The 19,282-nt window shown below is 40.0% G+C and overlaps 1 protein-coding gene across 1 annotated transcript; it reads right to left on the bottom strand.

Annotated features, from left to right (window-relative positions):
• Positions 1 to 286: 286 nt before the first annotated feature.
• On the bottom strand, positions 287 to 18,906 carry LOC306736843 (sodium-coupled neutral amino acid transporter 3-like; the record flags this gene model as incomplete). The annotated part of the gene is made up of 16 exons (XM_079218526.1): positions 287 to 391; positions 1,472 to 1,575; positions 1,862 to 2,006; positions 2,141 to 2,265; positions 2,854 to 2,954; positions 3,308 to 3,387; positions 4,202 to 4,336; positions 4,716 to 4,774; positions 6,423 to 6,505; positions 10,397 to 10,478; positions 10,623 to 10,715; positions 11,683 to 11,756; positions 16,382 to 16,497; positions 16,672 to 16,765; positions 16,952 to 16,984; positions 18,776 to 18,906. The coding sequence occupies 16 exons, from the start codon at positions 18,904 to 18,906 to the stop codon at positions 287 to 289; spliced, it is 1,560 nt and encodes a 519-aa protein (XP_079074652.1).
• Between the last annotated feature and the right edge of the window lie 376 nt (positions 18,907 to 19,282).

Below are 19,282 nucleotides of genomic sequence, written 5' to 3'. Positions count from 1 at the left end.
TGCACCTGGCCTATTTTGTAAATTCAACTATCAACTTCCCAGTCGGTAGACCGGCCTGGATCTGCAGTCACTGTTTGGCAGGATGTACAGAACAGAGTAACATCATTAGAGTAAGATCTTTTGCGGAGAAATTGAGCGCCATCCTGACTCCTTATTTGTGGCCGATATTCTCCCATGAAAAAGGTAGGACATCTTCAACATCAAACATCATTCAAAGTAAAAACTTTAACATCACAACACAGATCTAAATCAACAATATAAAACCTGTAAAAATGGCAGGTGTTGCCTAGTGACCACTGCTGGCTTGGCTGCTGCCTGATGTCCAATCAATGATGATAAAGCTGACGCTCATGATCATAAACAGGAAGCCTATCCCAGCAAAACAGGCAGCCTAGAAGAGAGGATGAGTGATTGAGTTAAAGAGAGTGGCAAAAGAACAGGGAGTAGAGAGATGATCGCATGTCCAGTGGATGCATCCTGTCCAGACAGAGTCACAAAAAGTAACTGCCATAAAGATGATTCAATATGTGAATGACTTTTTTTACATGTTTTTTGCTTCGCGTCAGGCAGTCCTTAGAGACTAACTTAACAGTGCGTGAGTGTTTTTCAGTTTGGTAGCAGATGGCAGGGGCATTTGCTGCAGATGTGATCAGTAATGAAACATACTTCAATGTCTAGTCCAGAGAGGGCAGCAAACACTGACTTTCAGTCTGCAGTTAAAGGGGTAGTTGGGATGCTTTGAAGTGGGGTTGTTTGAAATACTTATCCATAGTCAGTGTATTACCAGTAGATGATGGTCGGCACGCTCCCAGTTTGGAGAAACAGACAAGAGTACCAACACAAGAGCAAAGCAATGTACTGGTGGGGATGGGGGGCAGCGGCAAAACATACTTTACCTAGGAGGAAGGCTTACCTAAAAATAAAATCAATATCCCTTTAAGTGTACGCCATACTGAGCATATTGTCAGGTGGATGAAACATCTTTCGATGCTGCCCCGTCCACAGATGCTGCCCCGTCCACAGATGCTGCCCCGTCCACAGCAATACATTGCTTTGCTACCGTGCTGAGTGCTCCTGTCTGCTTCTCCAAACTGAGCGTGTGATGACCATCATCTATTGTCAATAATGCACTCATAACGGATCAAACATCCCCACTGTAAAACACAAAAACTATTCCTTTAAGTTTCTCTTTACATTTGATACTCAAAATAACTGTCAATAAAAAAATACGTAGGAACAGCATTCAAAACAACTAAATTACACCATATGAATACGAAAATGTATTGTTTAAATACACCCAATATATCATCACAAATCAAAGCATGCCGTGTATACTGTCGTATCCACATACCGTAGGTACATAAAGCAGCCTGTTACTATCTACAAATGTCACTGTTGCTCAACGAACCCAACCAAAAATAAATGTTACTAATCTGAAGTTAAATGTATGCTTTTCTCATGGGATGCTCACCAGCACTTTGGGGAATGAGCGCATTGGTTCATCTTCTTCTGGAACAATACGAATGTAGAAGACAGCAGGGAATATGAAGATGAGACAAGGGGCAGATGTGGCACCTGGGAAGCAGACAAAAGTAGAAAATGATTCATGAAAGCGATTCTCCGTGAACTCTCACTCCCTTCTGTTCTCATTCAGTGCTGCTGCAAGTCTCACGGTAATGATGATATGGAAATTAGAAGAAAAGGGAGGGAGAAATTGCACGCATAATAATATACATGTATAACATAAATATGAATATACATGCATAATCCACTATTATATAGGCTTTAAAGAGATCATGGAAGCTATACTCAAGATTTGTCAGTCTGTCTAAATGTTGCAGTCGGTGCCGGTCCAACCTACCAATGACCCCAAAGATGCCCAGGATGTTGGGAGCAAAGATGACGAGCAGGTTGATGAAAGTGAGCAGAACGGCGGCAATGGCGATGTGACGGGGCCAGTTGAAGGTCTTGTTGGGAAATACCATCTGCTGGATCGCTCTTCGCACCTGATAGTAACAAATATTGTATTTTTAAAAAAAGAGTTAGGGTTTCAATTGTAACTGCATGAAGGAAATAACGGCTTCATGCCTTTACGGTAGTGAGCCAATGGGTAAACCTAAGGTGCTAAAGTTGTACTTACAGGAAAGAGCACGATGGGTACAGTGAGTGTGACAGCAATGAGTACAGCCACACGCACACACAAGATCAAAGTGTCATACGGGTCAATGCGACTGTAGGTGTGAAGCAGCTCTGGTTCCACTTCACCTGAAAGAAAAAATAAATAAAAAATAGAATAGTTTGAATGAAGGAAGAACACTCGTTGTTTCCTTATATAGTGATGATATTAATTAACAACAATGTACTTATAATACAAGTCAAATATTAATATTAACTGGTATATACAAGTACAGGTTCATTTACCTTTATATATTAAAACAATACCGATGAGAATAATGCAAAAATCATACTTTATTAACACCCTACATTTAAGTAAAAATGCTACTGTATTTAATAAAACCTTCATAAATTATGATGTCTTTTCAGTGCAGTGTATTACATTAGAAGTATATATGGTTAATGTAAGGTCTACAATATGGCCACTAGAGGGGGAAGATGCATCATGATGCTTTTATGGCCTTCAGGATGACTGTTCTGCGAAAACATAGTGATTCAGACTTGTGCTGATAACCTTGTAACATTAAATTAAAACAATTAACATGAATGGAAAAAGAAAATAAAGAAGCGCATAGAGATAGATAGACATATTTATAGATAGATAGATAGATAGATAGATAGATAGATAGATAGATAGATAGATAGCATGTTCTGCAATGGAGGAGGACCAGGCCTCACCATAGAAAGTTAGGTATCCAAATAGGGCAGCCAGGAAGTACATGCTGTACATGACTGCAATGGAGATGTTGGCCACATGCTGCATCTTTTTCTTGGTGGGACTGAAATCAAAAGATATTTCCGTGTGATATCACACACACGCAAACATAAACTCATACGCACAGATAACATCAGGCTGTCATAGAAAGCATGTAGCACAGTTGAAAAAAAAAAATCTTCAGTTGTGAGTCTTCTTTAGCTGTAGGAAACTGCAACAGGCAGAATGATAGAGTTTAACTAACAACATGCTACATCATCCAAGCAGTGCCAACGCATTTCAAAATAAAGTGAAAGCAGTGCATGTGACTAGGTGATAGGTTATGATCAGCCAATCACAAATAAGACCTTTCCTCTTTGTTATGCAACTGATTTCTTGTCCAAAAGGTAGCAGGAGTTTTCCATCATAAGAACATACTTGCGCAGCTCTGTGTAGATGGGCAGGACCTCGGGGTGGCACACAAAGGCGAACGCCAGGATTGGGATGGTGTAGGCAGTCTGAAAATGAACCTCAACAGGTCACCATAGATACAGCAGCGCCATCCCAGACGTTTTACCACCAACCTTGCGCTTTACTGCCCATTAGTGCCTCAGACATATCACAGAAAGCTAATTGTTTCCCTGTGATTAACTTGGGCCTGGCTGCAGACACGTTTTAGCCTATTTAAGAATGCCCTACACTGCTGAGCAGCAGGGATTGGGCTTTCGAGTCTGGGTTAGGAAAGTCTCATTCATCTTTAGGGGTTATTCAGAGTTGATTTGAACAACCGGTCAGTATTTGCGAATGCTCCGGAAAGTAACATTGTTTTAATAAAATTAAGTGATGTAAAGTTACAATAAAATAAATTAAGCATCCAGTTGTCATTTGGAGCCTTCAATATTCCATTCCTGTTGTGAAGGTATGTACTGTGTGTAAAAACTGAGGGTACCGAGAGAATTGTCAGATCTTTCCCATTTAATTCATTACCCATCTCTCTGGCCCACAAAGAGCAAACTTGAGGATTTCACTGTAAGCAACAGAATGTCAAAGCAATTTGTATTCCTGTGCTGACAGGCACCGACAGCTCGAGGGTCACTGTCCATCTTTGATCCTTGCATTAATGACAGACTAATGTGTCTATCATTAACAGTTTGATCAAAACCCTGAGTGCAACTCAGTGCTTCAACCCAAGTGCAGTTTCCATGCTTGGATTGTGAACCGTCACTGGTAACATGCTAAAGATGACCATGACATAAGTGGCTGGCGGTCAGTGAACATGACAGTGGAGTAGCATTTGTAGTTTCACACTGAGTGGCATGCGCAAAAACCTACTTGTGAGTTGAGATTGGCCATTTTTGGAATACAGGCAGGATCCAGCTCCCCACCACTGACATTCAGCGCAATAGCAGTGCTATTGAATGAAAAGTCCACAAATGGACACGGGGTATTGAACTTCTTGTAGATGACCTGTGCGGTGCAGAGGAGAGGCATTAAGCAATAACACAGTCTGCGGGACACAATTAGCATTAAGACAAGAAATATGGTACTGAGAGAAAGACAGAGAAAGAGACAGAGAGTGATGCGTGGATTACAGCTCACACAGACAAAACTAGGTCAGAGAAAGACAAGAGGACCAACACAGCCTGGACCCGCAGCATGCAAACATTAGTCCATGGCAATGAGTAGAGAGAGTAGGGAATACTAAAGAGATGGCGGGAAGGTGAACAAAAAGTGTTATAGACTGATCTCAGTGCATGTGAATATGCTGCCTTGATGTTTCTGCCAAACAGACAAGAAACAAGAAGCAAGACATGATCTAGTTTACATGTAGGTATAGAAGACGTACCGAAATGAGGAAGAAAACCATGCAGCTCAGGGAGAAACCACTGGTGTATCCCAGGTATCCTAAAACACAAACGCTTAGGGTTAAGGCTTGAAAAAAAAACAAATGCTGCTTATTTCTAATTATGAATCACAAGTGAAATACATTTTCCTTTTGAACTGTATCTTCTTCTGTATGTTCTTCAAATAAAAAAATAACTGAGTTCGGCTATGAGTGCATTTTACATGCACACACCTGGCTATATAAACAAAGCAGACATAGGATAAGCTCTGATAACACGATACAGAGGGAGATGCTGCGACATTATTCCACTGTATCTTTCCATAGCAAATAGTTGTTTGCTGCTATATTATTGCTCTGAGTGTTGTATATTGCCCCATTAATGTGCTGGGAGTCGGAGCTCATTACTGGATTCTAACCGCTCGGTTGTTCTTGATGTCTCAGCAGGAGACAGACTTCTTAAAAGAGGTCAGCCAATATGCCCCTTTTTCTCACTTCCAAACTGTCTCTCCCTGCTTTCTGTTCCTCTTTCCATCTGTTTCGTTTCATGTACTTTCTCATCTAAAGCGGTGAAATGCAGACAGACCCACATGACTCTTGACCAAACTTTCAAGAACACATTGGATTTGTGTGTGTTAAAAGGAACAACAAATGCATATTATTTTAAAGTGAGTGAATCCTCTGCAGTCTCGCAGTGTATTGGCAATTATCAGGCATGGCTACACAATTAATTCAGGTGTGACTTAAAGATGAAGGGGCATAAGCAATGTACCGAGGCACATCTCAGGAGAACAACAGTGGGAATGGTCACAGGAAGAGGAGGGGAGGGGAAAGACTCTCTGTCAGGGAAAATGTGACAGTTCAGCTCTAACATGGAAGCTAAAAAAAAAAAAAGAAAAAAAAAAAAAGGAAAACACCCATGATCCCAAACAATTGCAATGCCCCTCTAAAAATATCTAACTTCAAGGCATGGCATCAATTCGAACTTAGAAGGTGCCTTTGAGAAGATCAAGGATTAACGGTAGTTAAGGAAATTGATATTCAAGCACAAGACTAAGGTTCAAGCCTTGAGGCTGACAGACGTTCACTTGGATGAAGTGCCCTTGAGCAAGTCACCACATCAAACTATATAAGATCCTTTACTGCTTCTGACCTGGCAGGATGTTGGAATAAACTAAGTTGGCAAGCAGAGGCCACATTTTATATGCAATATTCATGGCTTCATTTACATATTTTCAATTATTTTGAATCAATAGTATAGTTGTGTTAACATTACAAAACCTTTTGTTTAAGCAAGACTTTTGAGAGAATAAAAAGCATTATTCTTCTTAACAATGAAAAAGTTCGATTCATCGAGGGGTTTTCCTGCTTCAGCATTATTCATCTAACATGACCGGCAGCTTTTGGTGGATACCGTAAGCAAACTTAAGATAAATATTGCTGTGTAACAGCCATTAAGGAGTCAGTTGGCAGACTCCGTAATGTCACTTGTGCTGCTGTTGCAATAGCTGAGTATTTTTCCTCAATGCTGAACAGTAGTACAGCATCATAGCCCGTTTGCAGCTGCAGTGGCCGCTGTTAAGAAAGCTACATAGTCTGGCTTTAACCTATTCATGCAAAACGTAACACAACAACGAATTTAAAAAAGGTAGCCCAGACTGAAACATGAATGAAATGGGTGTCCCACTAAGAAGGACGTGATATACTTACCTAACTGTTTCATGAGAGCCAGAGGTAATATTACTGCAATAGATACAATGATCACGAGGTAGTTCCCGTTCAGGTACCATTCACTGCAGAGAGGAAGAGAATGAAACTTATTGATTTAGAATTACTTCGTTCAAACACTCCTCTCAATCTCAATCCTGGTAAGCAAGTGTCAGATATTGATTGAGAAGACACGGGGAAAAGTGGGTGAACAGCGAGAAAATCTGATGCAAACAAATAAGGCTTTCATGATGGAAAAAGCAGTTAGTGATTGAGGATTATTTTATATCTCCATAACTAAGTAGTTTTCTTCAGACCTGAAAAGAAGTGAACACGAATTAAACTGGTTGCCATGAAATCAAATATCTAGAGTGGAAAAAATAAGCCTCTTTCCTCCCTGTACCACTGGAGACAAAAAACTGTGGCTATAGCTGGGACACAGGGGTCATGTCCTCTGTATTGTTGACAGGAATATTTTAGGAGAGTTTAATATAAACACACAAATTACACATAGTAGTTTATACTGAATATTTTTTTAATTTGACAGCAAAAATTATAATTATAATGTGTAGAAGTTTTTGAAACATCATTTAGACAAGTATCTTTGAGATACAAGAGCAAAGAAAGAGAAAATATAACAGAATATATATAATGAAAAATAAAATACATGAAATGAATGCTCAAAACGATAAAATGAAATATTGAAGCCAACCGTTTAATTAATTGCACTATTAATACAGAATATATTAGCATGATCCATATCATCATGTGTTGCAATACATTACATTTTCTGGAAAATCAATTGAGAAACTGTTAATGTGTCACGGCGTTGGGTAGTTTTGTTTTATTTTGTAGTCCGTGTCTCTTGTGTCCTCTGTGTCCCCACACTTCCTGTTGTCTGCCTTGTCCCTGATCGTATATTCCCTTTACCTGTCCATGTTCCAGACTCCTCCCTCCTCGTGTGCCTTTCCCCTGTTTGATTGTGAAGTCCTGCCCTCCTTGTTTCCACCTGTGCCTCATTACCTTCACCTTCCCTTTGTATTTAAACCCTCTTTGTCTTCTGCCCCAGTGTCTGATCGTACTGTGTGTTAGTCGTTTGGTTCCTGTTTGTGCCGCAGCCTCTTTTTTTTACCCTTTTAATCCTGTCTTTTTGTTGCTTAATAAATAACTTTACATTGTTGTCGGCGTTTGGGTCCTAACTCCAACCACCTCCTGACAAATGGATATATAATTGCCAGAATGGGCTACCTATTTTGGATAAGCCAATTAAACATCCAACAATCAAATTACTTAATCACACCGATTTGCCCACATTGGCCAAATATAATCAGAGATGGTTAAAGGACAGCTACCACATATATTAGACATATAGGAGACGATATTGCAAAATCTGTGATGGTTGACAAATGTATATCCTCTATTTGCATAGAATTTGTAATCCAGGACAAATATGTTTACAAATGTCAAAACATATGATGTACTGAGTTTATAAAACAGTAAAATCAGTTTTTATAATTTGACTGGTCTACGTAGCATGGATTACATTGACACGGTGGAAACTAACATTCAAAGTGTAAGCACTGTGTATGACTAAACATTGTGTAAAGGTAGTGTTGCTACATTGCCAAACAAAAAAACACCATGACTGAGTGGAGGACATGGGTATGAGAGGTTTGTCAAATCATATGACGGATAGACTGACACATGACCCACCACATGTTGCTGCTTCATGCACAGCCATGTCTAGAAAGCAAACCTCTGTGAGCTATTTATAGATTGACACAGTGGGGGTGACTAATTACTTGACTTCTATTAGGTGGGAGGCTCTGCAGAGACGTGTTCGGCCAAACAAACAAACACACACACACTTCTCAAAAGAAAAATCCCATCCTGATGTCATTCTGCCCTACAGCCATCTGGTGACATTGTCACCATGGTCACAATATCTCTAACACACGAACATACAGTATTTTACAAACACACAAATACTCAATCACTAGTAATCACAAACAGTAACAAAAGCTTGGTAAGCAAGTATACATGTGACCCTCTCCACACTGAAATACCAGTGGCACTCTGATAAGTTGACTGGTAGAACAAGCACACAGGCACAGACACAGCAACACAGACACAAATATACACACACTTAAGTGTGTAGCAGGAGGACAAAACAGAAAGTCCCATTCAATACAATGCAATGCAACAGCCATGTAACCATTTTCACTTTTTGTTGACTGTGTGCCAGAACAAGAGCGCCACAAACTACCACAAATCACAGTTAAACTAAAACCTATGACACTGTTAGTTTAGTTAAAGGTATATTATTCAGTCTTCAATCATTTTCACAGAACATTTTGTTTTAATTGAATGTTATGTCCCTATGCATGCAGGAATTCTTTAATTTCCTGCTGCAAGAAGACTGTGCATAATTTACTAAACAAAACAGCTACCAGAAAATACAAAAATAAAAACTCTGTAAATGTCTAGTTATTTATTATTTGATTTTCATTAGAATTGTCTTAATTTTGTTTATTTTCCATTTGATAGAGATTGAGTTTAGATTGAGTTTCAAAACATTTAAATAAACACTGAACTTCCTGGAGATTCATTAATTTTTTTCATAAAATCCCCTGATCCAGAGATGCAGGGAGTTATATAATTACAGTATAATCATTTTATGAAGTAGTATTTATTGCAGAGCTATTGTATTCTCTTTCAACAGATTTAGAGGTGTCCTTGTTATTTTATCCGCCCCCTGCACAGTTGAGCAATACACACACACACACACACACACACACACACACACACACACACACACACACACACACACACACACACACACACACACACACACACACACACGGGATGAAATGCCACTGGGACAATCTAGTCTGTCATTTCAAATAAACAGAGATTGTTGACTATGGCGCAGATCACTGCTACACAGAAAACACAGAGCTGACACCAGAAAACACTGTGGACATGTTGTCACAGTACATCACCTCTATGGTGACTTTATGTAGTGGGACACATCAATCTGAACATTTACAAGCAGACGTGGTCGCAGAGGTAGTTTCCATTTTCCTCCATATAGATTGAGGCCAGTGCAGTTTATGCACACATATCATGAACTCCGATTTCTCCCCCTTCCTTCTCAAATACTTCTCTCAAACGCTAAAAAAGTAGGTGCGGAGAGGCTCTAACTAGGGTAAGGTTTAATGTGTAAGGGGGGTTACATCACACTCCAAAGAAGTGAGTGTTGTTTGTCTCTGAGGCCACCTGCACTGTCCAGTGATATCCCATGGTTTACGTTTTTGGCCGTGGAGTCTCGCTGTGTTTTGTTGTGAGCGTTACCCAGTGGCTGTGCTGCTCTCCTCCTCCAGGGTCACTATCAAAGCTGTTCTCACGCCAGGTGCTCAGCACCAGGCCCGTTAACAGGCAAAGCCTGATACAACTCTTCTGTGGAGGCTGGAATCCTTGTACACGCAGGACTGCTGCATATGCTAAGATGTCCACTAAAACATGTTTCATGGGCAGGTTTCTTTTTCACCGTAAAGAGGCATGGCAGTGTCTACATATGGGACACTGATCCTGGTGTATTTCAAGCATTAATTCAAGTGAGTAGAATTACTTTTGTTTCAATCAAGTTTCTTTGGCTGCGCTGTAAAAAGATACATCAGTTGTTGTATTTCTGACAAAGTAGCTGCTCAAGGAGTGTTAGCTGTAGTGTTTAACTCCATTACCACCAGTAACCATGGCCACCGCTAATAAAATAGAACTGAAATATGTGTGTGATTAGGTGAAGTTGAGTGAAATAATTAAGTATTTTAATTTTAAGTGATTTTCTAACAAGGATGGGAATAAACGGATGTTAAACATTTATGTTTAGCTCCAAATCAGACTCTTTCCCGTGTTCCCTGGAGCTGAAGTTTTTATAGTATGAATTATAGCTTGTATGTCATGTATTGGCCACTCACCCTGCAGGTATATCCACCATCAGAAAGGCCTGGATCACCAAAGGAAACTCATACTTGACTATGTACAGGTAACTGGACATGGCTGTGGAAAGGAGAAACAAACGTTTTTAACTACACGGATACTCGTACAGTAGTAATCCCAGGCTTCTAATTATAGAATACTATTATTCCAAAAATAAAATGTGTTGCTGTGTAAGTGTGAGGACAGATGGCATTGTGACCTCACCTCCAATGTTCTGAAGCGTGATGGCAATACCTGCCGCCATCTTCCCCGGGGTCCCAAAGGCCCTGTAGCCGAGCTGCTCATACGCACGAATACCTGAGCCACAAATGGCAGATGAAAAGCATTTGATTAGTGTGTTAAATCCATACTAATAAAGTATAGAACTTTAAAGAGGTTGTGGATGGTTTTTAATTCCTCAGCATACAGATTTTCTGACACTATAAATTGGTGAAGAACACCGACTGTACACTGAAAACTACTGAAGCAAATGCCACCTTTACTTTGATGACTTAACATATGTGGTATGTCTACAAAAGCCTTTTGTCCATTTCTATTTACAGTGCACTATTGAAAATATTCTTACAGGAGGTTTAATAGTGTTGTTTGGTATTTAGCCTAAAGCGCATCCAAAATATTAAGAAGCAATAAGTCATAACTGGATGAAACATATATGATATATTTGATGTCAGGCACAGGGAAAGAGCACAAGCCATCATCAGAAACATAAGGCTATCACTCATTTTCACTGCTACCATCAGGTAAGCGATATCGTAGAATCGAAGTACACTCATTTAAAGCAAATCTCCTACTTACTTAAACCGGAAGTTTATTTTTTTTCAATACAGTCAAGATTTTAGGTTGCAAAATGGCTTCAGTTTAAAGAGCCCCTTATCAGTGCAGAGGCTGGCCAAACCAACCTGTTCCACTATACTCCATGGTCGTAGAAGAATCCACAGACAAGGCTTATCTTACCCTTATCTTTTGTATTTATTTTAAACTTAAAATAAAGGACGTGGCTGCAGAGGCTTTAACAAAAATGTGACCAAAATGCTGCCTTGTCAATAAATAAATGATGTTGTTGTCCTCTAATATATTGGATGCTTTTGTTTGACCGTGTCTGGGTCTCACAAGAGCAAACAGCCAGGGCACACATTGTCTAATTGAATGGAAATGCACTGGTTGCATTTTAATACATTGCTTGAATCTAAAATATATATATATATATATACACATATATACACACATATACACACATATACACACACACACATGCAGTACATACCTACAATACCAGACGACTTTAGCAGTAAATGTATGGAATATGACGAGAGGACTGCCACCACTGTTAGAAGTACCCTGAAACAGACATGCAACAACAGACATTACTGACAGTATTACTGCCTCTTCTTTTACCTGCAAAAAAATACATATTTGTCATCATTATACCAATAATTCCCATTTCTCAACATCTTTATATGCTACATGTTTTACACCACACATTTCTCTGCAGGCTATTTATACAGCTGCAGCATAGGCATACATTTTCTGGATGCCGGTACATAGATTGTGTTGGAAGAGCAGAGTCCCTGTGGCTCTGCTTTACCCTGGATTGTTACTCAAGCTGAACCAAGGAGGCTGCCCTGTCAGCCTCTCTGCCCTCTGACACAGTAAGTATGTGTACACACGCACACGCACGCACGCACACACACACACACACACACACACACACACACACACCAGATGGACAGTTTCTAAGGGAGACGTTTCCAACGCAATGCTGACATTGACAGAGTGAGGAAATCCTCTGTAAACATTAATCTTCTCATCTTTGTTCATCAGTGGTGGAATAACCCACGTCAGCCACCACAACAGTAATTCCTTCCATTTTCAGTAATATAGAGTTGCTTCCTCAAGAGGGACATATTCACCATTTTCACGTTATTCCTCTTCAGGCGCTCTTGTCATGAGGACTTTAGCCTTTTTGTTGATTTGCCTGGCTCTCTGTCTCTTTCTCCAGGTCCCACTCACTTCCCCCAGGCCATGAACCCTCCTCTCACTCCCCAGACCTGCCATCCTGTAACCATCCACCAGATGCTCCCAGATGCTGCTACCAGTCCTGCTCACCTGATGTCCCATCCCACTTACACACCTGTTGCCACTTCCCTCATCGGCTCTGCCTGGCCTTTATCGTCCTTCTCCTCACCTGCATCTCATTCTCTCGTCAGCCACTCTGCACATAGTTCACCTCTTTTTGTTCTGTTTGTCAGATCATCATAATTGCACGAAAGTTTTTTCCTGCCTAACTGCCTGCCGGACCCACTGCATTTTGAACCTGTGATCACTGCAAGCTTTAAAAAAAATAAAACAATACTGATGTAGTGATTACCTTAAATCCTTTGTTTCCTTGGACATTGTAATTCATGCCAACATCATATTCTACTGTTCATCCCAGTTGAGAATATGAGCAAAGTCTAATTTGACTGACGAAACCTTATATTCCATATTATAAACCATATTCTTAAACATTATGAAAATACACTTGGAGCTCTGATAATGCTGGCTTAAAATCTGTTTTAGTCTTTGTGAATCTGCACATGTAACACCAAAAATTAATTACACAAAGTGACTTACTTCATGAGATATATACGCAGTATATATCATGAAATAAGTCACTTGTTGTGATTAATTTTTGTATATGGCTGCTTCTGATCTGACAAAATGTCCCCTTAACTTGTGTAATACAGTTTTGCAGAACAACATTTTTCATTGAGGTATCAAAATGTACTGTTTTGGTATTGAGGGATCATATTACCACTAGTGTTGAAAAATGACTCGCATCCTTGTTCAAGATTATTTAGATGACAGTAGCATGACCAAATAACAAAACTGGAAAAGCTGCTATATCATTACCATTTTACAGTAGCCCATGGTGTGCACAAGCTACATCTTTCACTTGGCGTTAACATCTCTAGGGGTGGTGTTTAAGAAACATCCCTTCTCAGACTTTTGTAAAAATCCATTCAAGTTTTGTGAATGGGTCCCTGATCTTCTGACTTTTCCTTACCCAGTCCACCTCATTCCAACTATTTCCTATTTTCTTCTTCTTTTATTGCTACCATTGGCAACATGAGCACTCTCTGTCTGACACACACACACACACACACACACACACACACACACACACACACACTCACACACACACACACACCATTCCTCTCTCCTTTTTGGAAAAGCCAGGCCGCAAGTCTTTCAACTTGACTTCAACTCTTGGCCAGTTAACAGTTTCTTTTTCGTGGGGGGTTCATACTATGTGAAAGAATGCTGGGCTGACTTGCAGTGGAGGATTTAGTCAGTCAAGTGGCAATGGGAGGACAGATCTGCTGACAGTCAGACCGACTGACACACTTGGGTCACTGTAGCTCTGCTCACAGCTTTCCACCCCGCTGCATTCCTCGCGGGCCGAGGCCACTGACCTGCTGAAGCCTCTGCACCCGCTAACAAAAATCTGTGTGATATGAAACATCGAGCCATGAGGGAAAGTGAAACAAAGGACATTCCAAAATCTCAAATTAGATACGATATATTTAGTTTAAGAGCATGAGTCACATTGTGGCTCACACTAGTCCAACAAATTGTCCTTGCTTCACATCATGTCCTCACTACAATCTGAACACTGCAAGTATTGCAAATTCAAATAGGATTGGATACAGAATGTACTGATTGCCATATACACCGTTAAACATAGCTATTGTTCACCTAATCCATGATTATACTCTAACAACACCACTCTTGATTTATTTCTAGTTATATGGGTATCATTCAAAAGACACTTGATGATTATGAGCAAACGTTGACATTTGTGGAGTGAACTGATGGATCTACCCTCACAAACGATTGAAGTGAATAATTGAAAGCCTTCATACTCCTTCAAGGTTGAATGTACAGAAGATTTCTGCTGCAAACTACCCATCGGTGGAGATAAATGAGAACAAAAAATACTCAGTGTTTATTTTTCATTTCTTTACCTCCCCGTGTTCTGCCTCATTTGTAGGTCTTCTGTCCCCTTTAGGGGCAGTTCCTAAGGTTTAGAATGACACTGTTAAGAAAAGAAGATAAAATGTTTTTTGAGGCGATCACCAGCCTGGAGTCCAATGTGGAAAAAAAAGAAAAATTGTAACTGACCCTGCCTGTATTTCTCAGCTATTCCATTGTTTGATACAAGATTGTGCAGATATGCACACAAAGACACAGCCTTTCATCCCTTACAGGACGGATAAATACATGTTAACTGTTGCATTCAGTCACGTACTATCAGTTGGCAAAGGAGTAGGCTACGTGTATTCATCAGAGTTAAAAGCTCCTGACTAGATGTCAAAGACCTTGGTGTTCGGTGACACAAAGTCCAGCCAGTCCAGACAGCAGACGGCGTGAAAAGCCAGTCACACAACTTGGCTCAAAATAAGAAGCTTTCTTTAACCCGTGAGAGAAATCCTGACATGACTGCCTTGGAAAAAGCTCAAATAATGTCCTTTGGGAATATTTTGAGGTGGCGGTAGCTGTTAAACCTATACATTACTTTACATTACTTCCAGATTGTATGAATCATGAAAGCTAAAATGAATATGCTTTCACCTGATGTTGTGTTAAGTTTGGTATGAAATGAGATGAATAAACTGCCTCTCGCCTACAAACGGTGAGCACATCAAATGACAGGATTTCACCATGACTACAAATCCAAAAAAAACAAGCCAAGATTTATACAAACATCCAAAACCTTGCTTCCCCTCTCACTGATACTCTGCAATGTAATTTTAATTCAGGGATGCTCAGTTAACAGCAGTGCCTGCATTTTCTCAGAAGTATAAATCTGAAGGGCTTAATCTTTCTCAGAGAAATACTTTGCTCAGCCAGTTTCTGCACCAGACACCTTACAATCTCTCGCAGCTCCAGGAAGAGGTGTCCTATAACAGCATAAGGGGAACATGTTGATGTCGTCAGTGCTATCTGGTGCGATTACCCTCAAGTGCAACAAGACAGAGCAAAAGACAAAACCTGAAGGAAAAAGTGGAGATTTTAGAAGCAGGGAACGCATGAAAGACCTAAATGAACATGCACACCTTTGAGAACCCATCGGTCCGATATTATACCACCACCGAGTTGCACCACGTAGCTTCATGTTTGCATGTGTATGTAGAATCCAGCCACCATAAATACATACTTGAGAAATATCTAACCAACTAGATCTGCTCGAGCTGATGGCAGAAAATTCCGGCGGGATCAATCTGATACTGATTGGATTATCAACAAAAGTGCTGATGGTGAAGCTACCCCACTATATGACACACAATGAAAAGGTGACACTTTTTCCTGAAAGCAAGCCAGTCTATAAGCTTTACGGGCTGGAGATATTCTGTATATTTCTTACTGTCAACAAATACCAAAACAACTGTGAGCACTTACTGCAGCTCAAAGGTCAGAAGACCTCCAGTGAATTTAAATAAGGTACAAAAAGCATCCGCGTGAAAATAGAAATGTTCAACCTGAAAGTGGCAATCGACTGTGACGTCATTATCCTGACAGACAATTCTGCTGCAGAGGTTTTCATACGTTAAGCCGCTTATATGTACAGTACATACGCCCACTGGTTTAAGACAGAGAATCAACCGCATAGAAACCATCTTGTTATTTTTTGCATCAGTGATTGCGATTGCGTCTCTTTATAGCACAAGTAAATGATTGCCAGTAGCTAATTAATCAGTCTTTATTTATCAAACAAATGTGCACTGTGGCATCGGCCTCTGCGTCATAACTAGGGACTATAAGACAATTATAATACAATTAGGTGCTATTTATGTGTGACTCAGATCTCTGCTGGAAAGCGGGAAGAAAATAAGTCAGACAATATCTGTGAGCCGTAAGTCACTCCTCCAATCTGAAATCAGTTACATATTAAGTGCATGTAATGTATTTGAATATCTTACAAAAACAGGACGACCCCTGTGTTGGCCATAGCGTATGCCAGTCCTAGGATTCCACTTCCCATGATCGCATTGCCAAGGTTGAAGACAGACATCCCAAATGAGGTTTTCCCCTCAAACTATAACCAATTCAAGACAGGGGAGAGGAATAAACATGTTAGATCATCTGATAGTGCATGCAAGTACATATAGATGGATAGATGTGTGTGTGTATATATATATATATATATATATATATATATATATATATATATATATATATATATATATATATATATATATATAGAACTTACATCTGTAAAGCGAGGGTTCTTCTTGTCATCCATGGCCGATAAGAACTCCTGGCTCTCTGGGAGGTTGGCCTCTGTATTCTCAGTTCTGTGGGGACTAATGGAAAGAAATAATGTCAAAGACGTGACGCTACAATAAATAAAAACAGTCAATACCCATCATAAACCATGTAAAAAATGATTTTATAGAACAGGCTATACTTTACTGTGCAAAAGACACAAACTCTGAAATATAGCACACTATATTACGAACACATGCTCTGTTCCTTATCAACAAACATACCTATCATTCTGGGCACTATTGGGTACAGTTTCCCTACAGGCAGTGTAGAGAGAGGCCATCCATCACCCAACGAGAGCACAAAGTAGAAAAACAACACCCTCAGTTATTATATAATCAGTGAAGAGACCATCTATAAATTAGTATCTGTATCTCAAAAAGAGAGAGAGAGAGAGAGAGAGAGAGAGAGAGAGAGAGAGAGAGAGAGATTTTAATTAACCAATCTCTAACATAGGAAGAGGATACAAAACAAATTGCTAGACAACTGGTGACATGATAATTAGGCATTTAGCTATCTCCATTATCAGCCAGAATAAGTGTACCATGAGTGAGCAGGTAGGAGGTAAAGGTCTTGCTCACCAGGCAAATATAGGACACAGCATTTGCTGTTACAGGGATTGTGCTATGTTGTATCTCCACCTAATGTATTGTGAGCATTGAAGCCTTCCATTTTGGCAATATTTTTTCATTATACTTTTATCTGATATATACAGAATTCCAGCAAAGATATTGCACATTATATTATGCTTATATAAAGGGAGAGTCCTGTCCTTCTCGTATTGAAGAAGTAAACATGAAGATTAGTAAAGAAGCAGGCACGGGCATGCTACACATGAATATTCTATTTCACTGGATTTTCTGTTAACACAGCGTAAAACATGATGTGGCGCATTAGAGAAGACACGCGAGACCTTCGGTCAGTGGCACGTTAAGACGATAAGTAAGAGCAACCAATGAAACAAATCGCCTCGCTTAAATAGTGGCAAGAACAGCCTTCGAAAAGAGAATGAAGATGTTTTATTTCCTGTAACAATGATCTGTGAGCCGTCAATTAATTCAAAAGGTATTCCAAATAGGAATGTAATAAATTACACTTGAGAACTGTGGTATTTTATGTTGTTATACTGTATTGATATTTTAAAACACTAAGATTGGTGTCAGATGGTGGCTCAGATTGCATAAAAAGTACCATAAAATGCGGGTTATAAGGCGCACCCTTTATACACTGCATCTACTAAATTGAAAGAAAAAGTCGTATTTAATCATAAACAGGCTGAAACAGTTTATAACCCGCTGTTGCTGCTGCTACTGCCCGCGTCCCCGCTGCCCGCGTCGGGCGTCGAGCCGGGGCTGGTCCCGCTACCTTCGCTGACAACACTTTTTTATTTTGTGCTGAATTTACAGTGTTGTTTACTTGAGCTCAAACAGTGCAGGGCAGCACCCAAGGAGGAGCGATGGAAAACAGGTCTGACGGCGAGGGAACCCCTGCCTCTCCCACCACCTCCACAGCGCTAGCTCACGAGCTAACAGCAGGGAGGACAGCAGGGAGTTTGGCTGCTGCTGCTGAGAGGACCCTGCTGCTGCTAAGAGGATCCTGTTTTACAGTGAGAACACTCGTAAAGGGGGTTTGGGAATATTTCACGTGAATTTTGTACGTCTCTGCAACTGCTGCTAAATTTAGAATCGGAAAAATCCACAAATGAACCGCACCGATATATAAACTGCACGGGTCAAAGTTGAGGAAAAATAAATTACAAAGTATCGGCTTATAACCCGGTTTTTACAGTAGTGTGATGATGTTGGAATTTCCAGGTATGTGATATGCAGATCCCACTGATCTGAGTGCATAAAAAAAGGAGAAAGAATGTATATGGTGGGGTGTTACACTATATTAAATTAGATTTAGAAAATCGCAATATATATCGGCATATATTGAATGGTAACCCCTGTATCATGATCTGTATTGTGTGGCAAGATTCTTGCAAATAAACAAACCGTAGTTCTAAAGAGATTAACAAAGACTGTGTTAAAGTGGATTATACTCACTTTTCCCCGGCCTCTGCTGAAGGTGTTTTGGCCGATGCTGTGCTCTCCTCCTCGTGGCCTTTTCCATTAGGGATAGCGTTCACCTCAGCTGGGGCAGTTTCCACAGAATCTGCCGGCTTATCCTCACTCATAACTACTCTGGTGCCTGCGTGTGTGTGTAAAAATGAATCTGTTGAAATGTGTCAGTGTATAAGGCCGTGTGAGTGTTGGAACAGGGCTCTGAGAGGGAATTTTCTGTCTTCTTTCTGGGATCTGTAGGGGGGAAAAAAAGATTGTTAATTAGTACAACATCCTGAAAAATGTTAGTAAAAAATTTAGAGATTCGTAGTTTTTAATTGGATATGATACAGTATAAATACCACAGTTCAATAAACGGGTTATATTGAATACATATCTTTTCATTTGAAACTTGTAAACAGACCATGAACATTGAAGGCCCTGTTTACCCACACAGGTGATTTTCCTTATTATGGTCGATTGGACCTTTACTCAAGATGGGATGCATAC

Source organism: Taurulus bubalis, assembly GCF_910589615.1.
Source record: "Taurulus bubalis genome assembly, chromosome: 5".
Lineage (NCBI taxonomy): Eukaryota > Metazoa > Chordata > Actinopteri > Perciformes > Cottidae > Taurulus > Taurulus bubalis.
The sequence above is the reverse complement of the archived record's forward strand: the minus strand, read 5'-3'. Positions and strand labels throughout refer to the sequence as shown.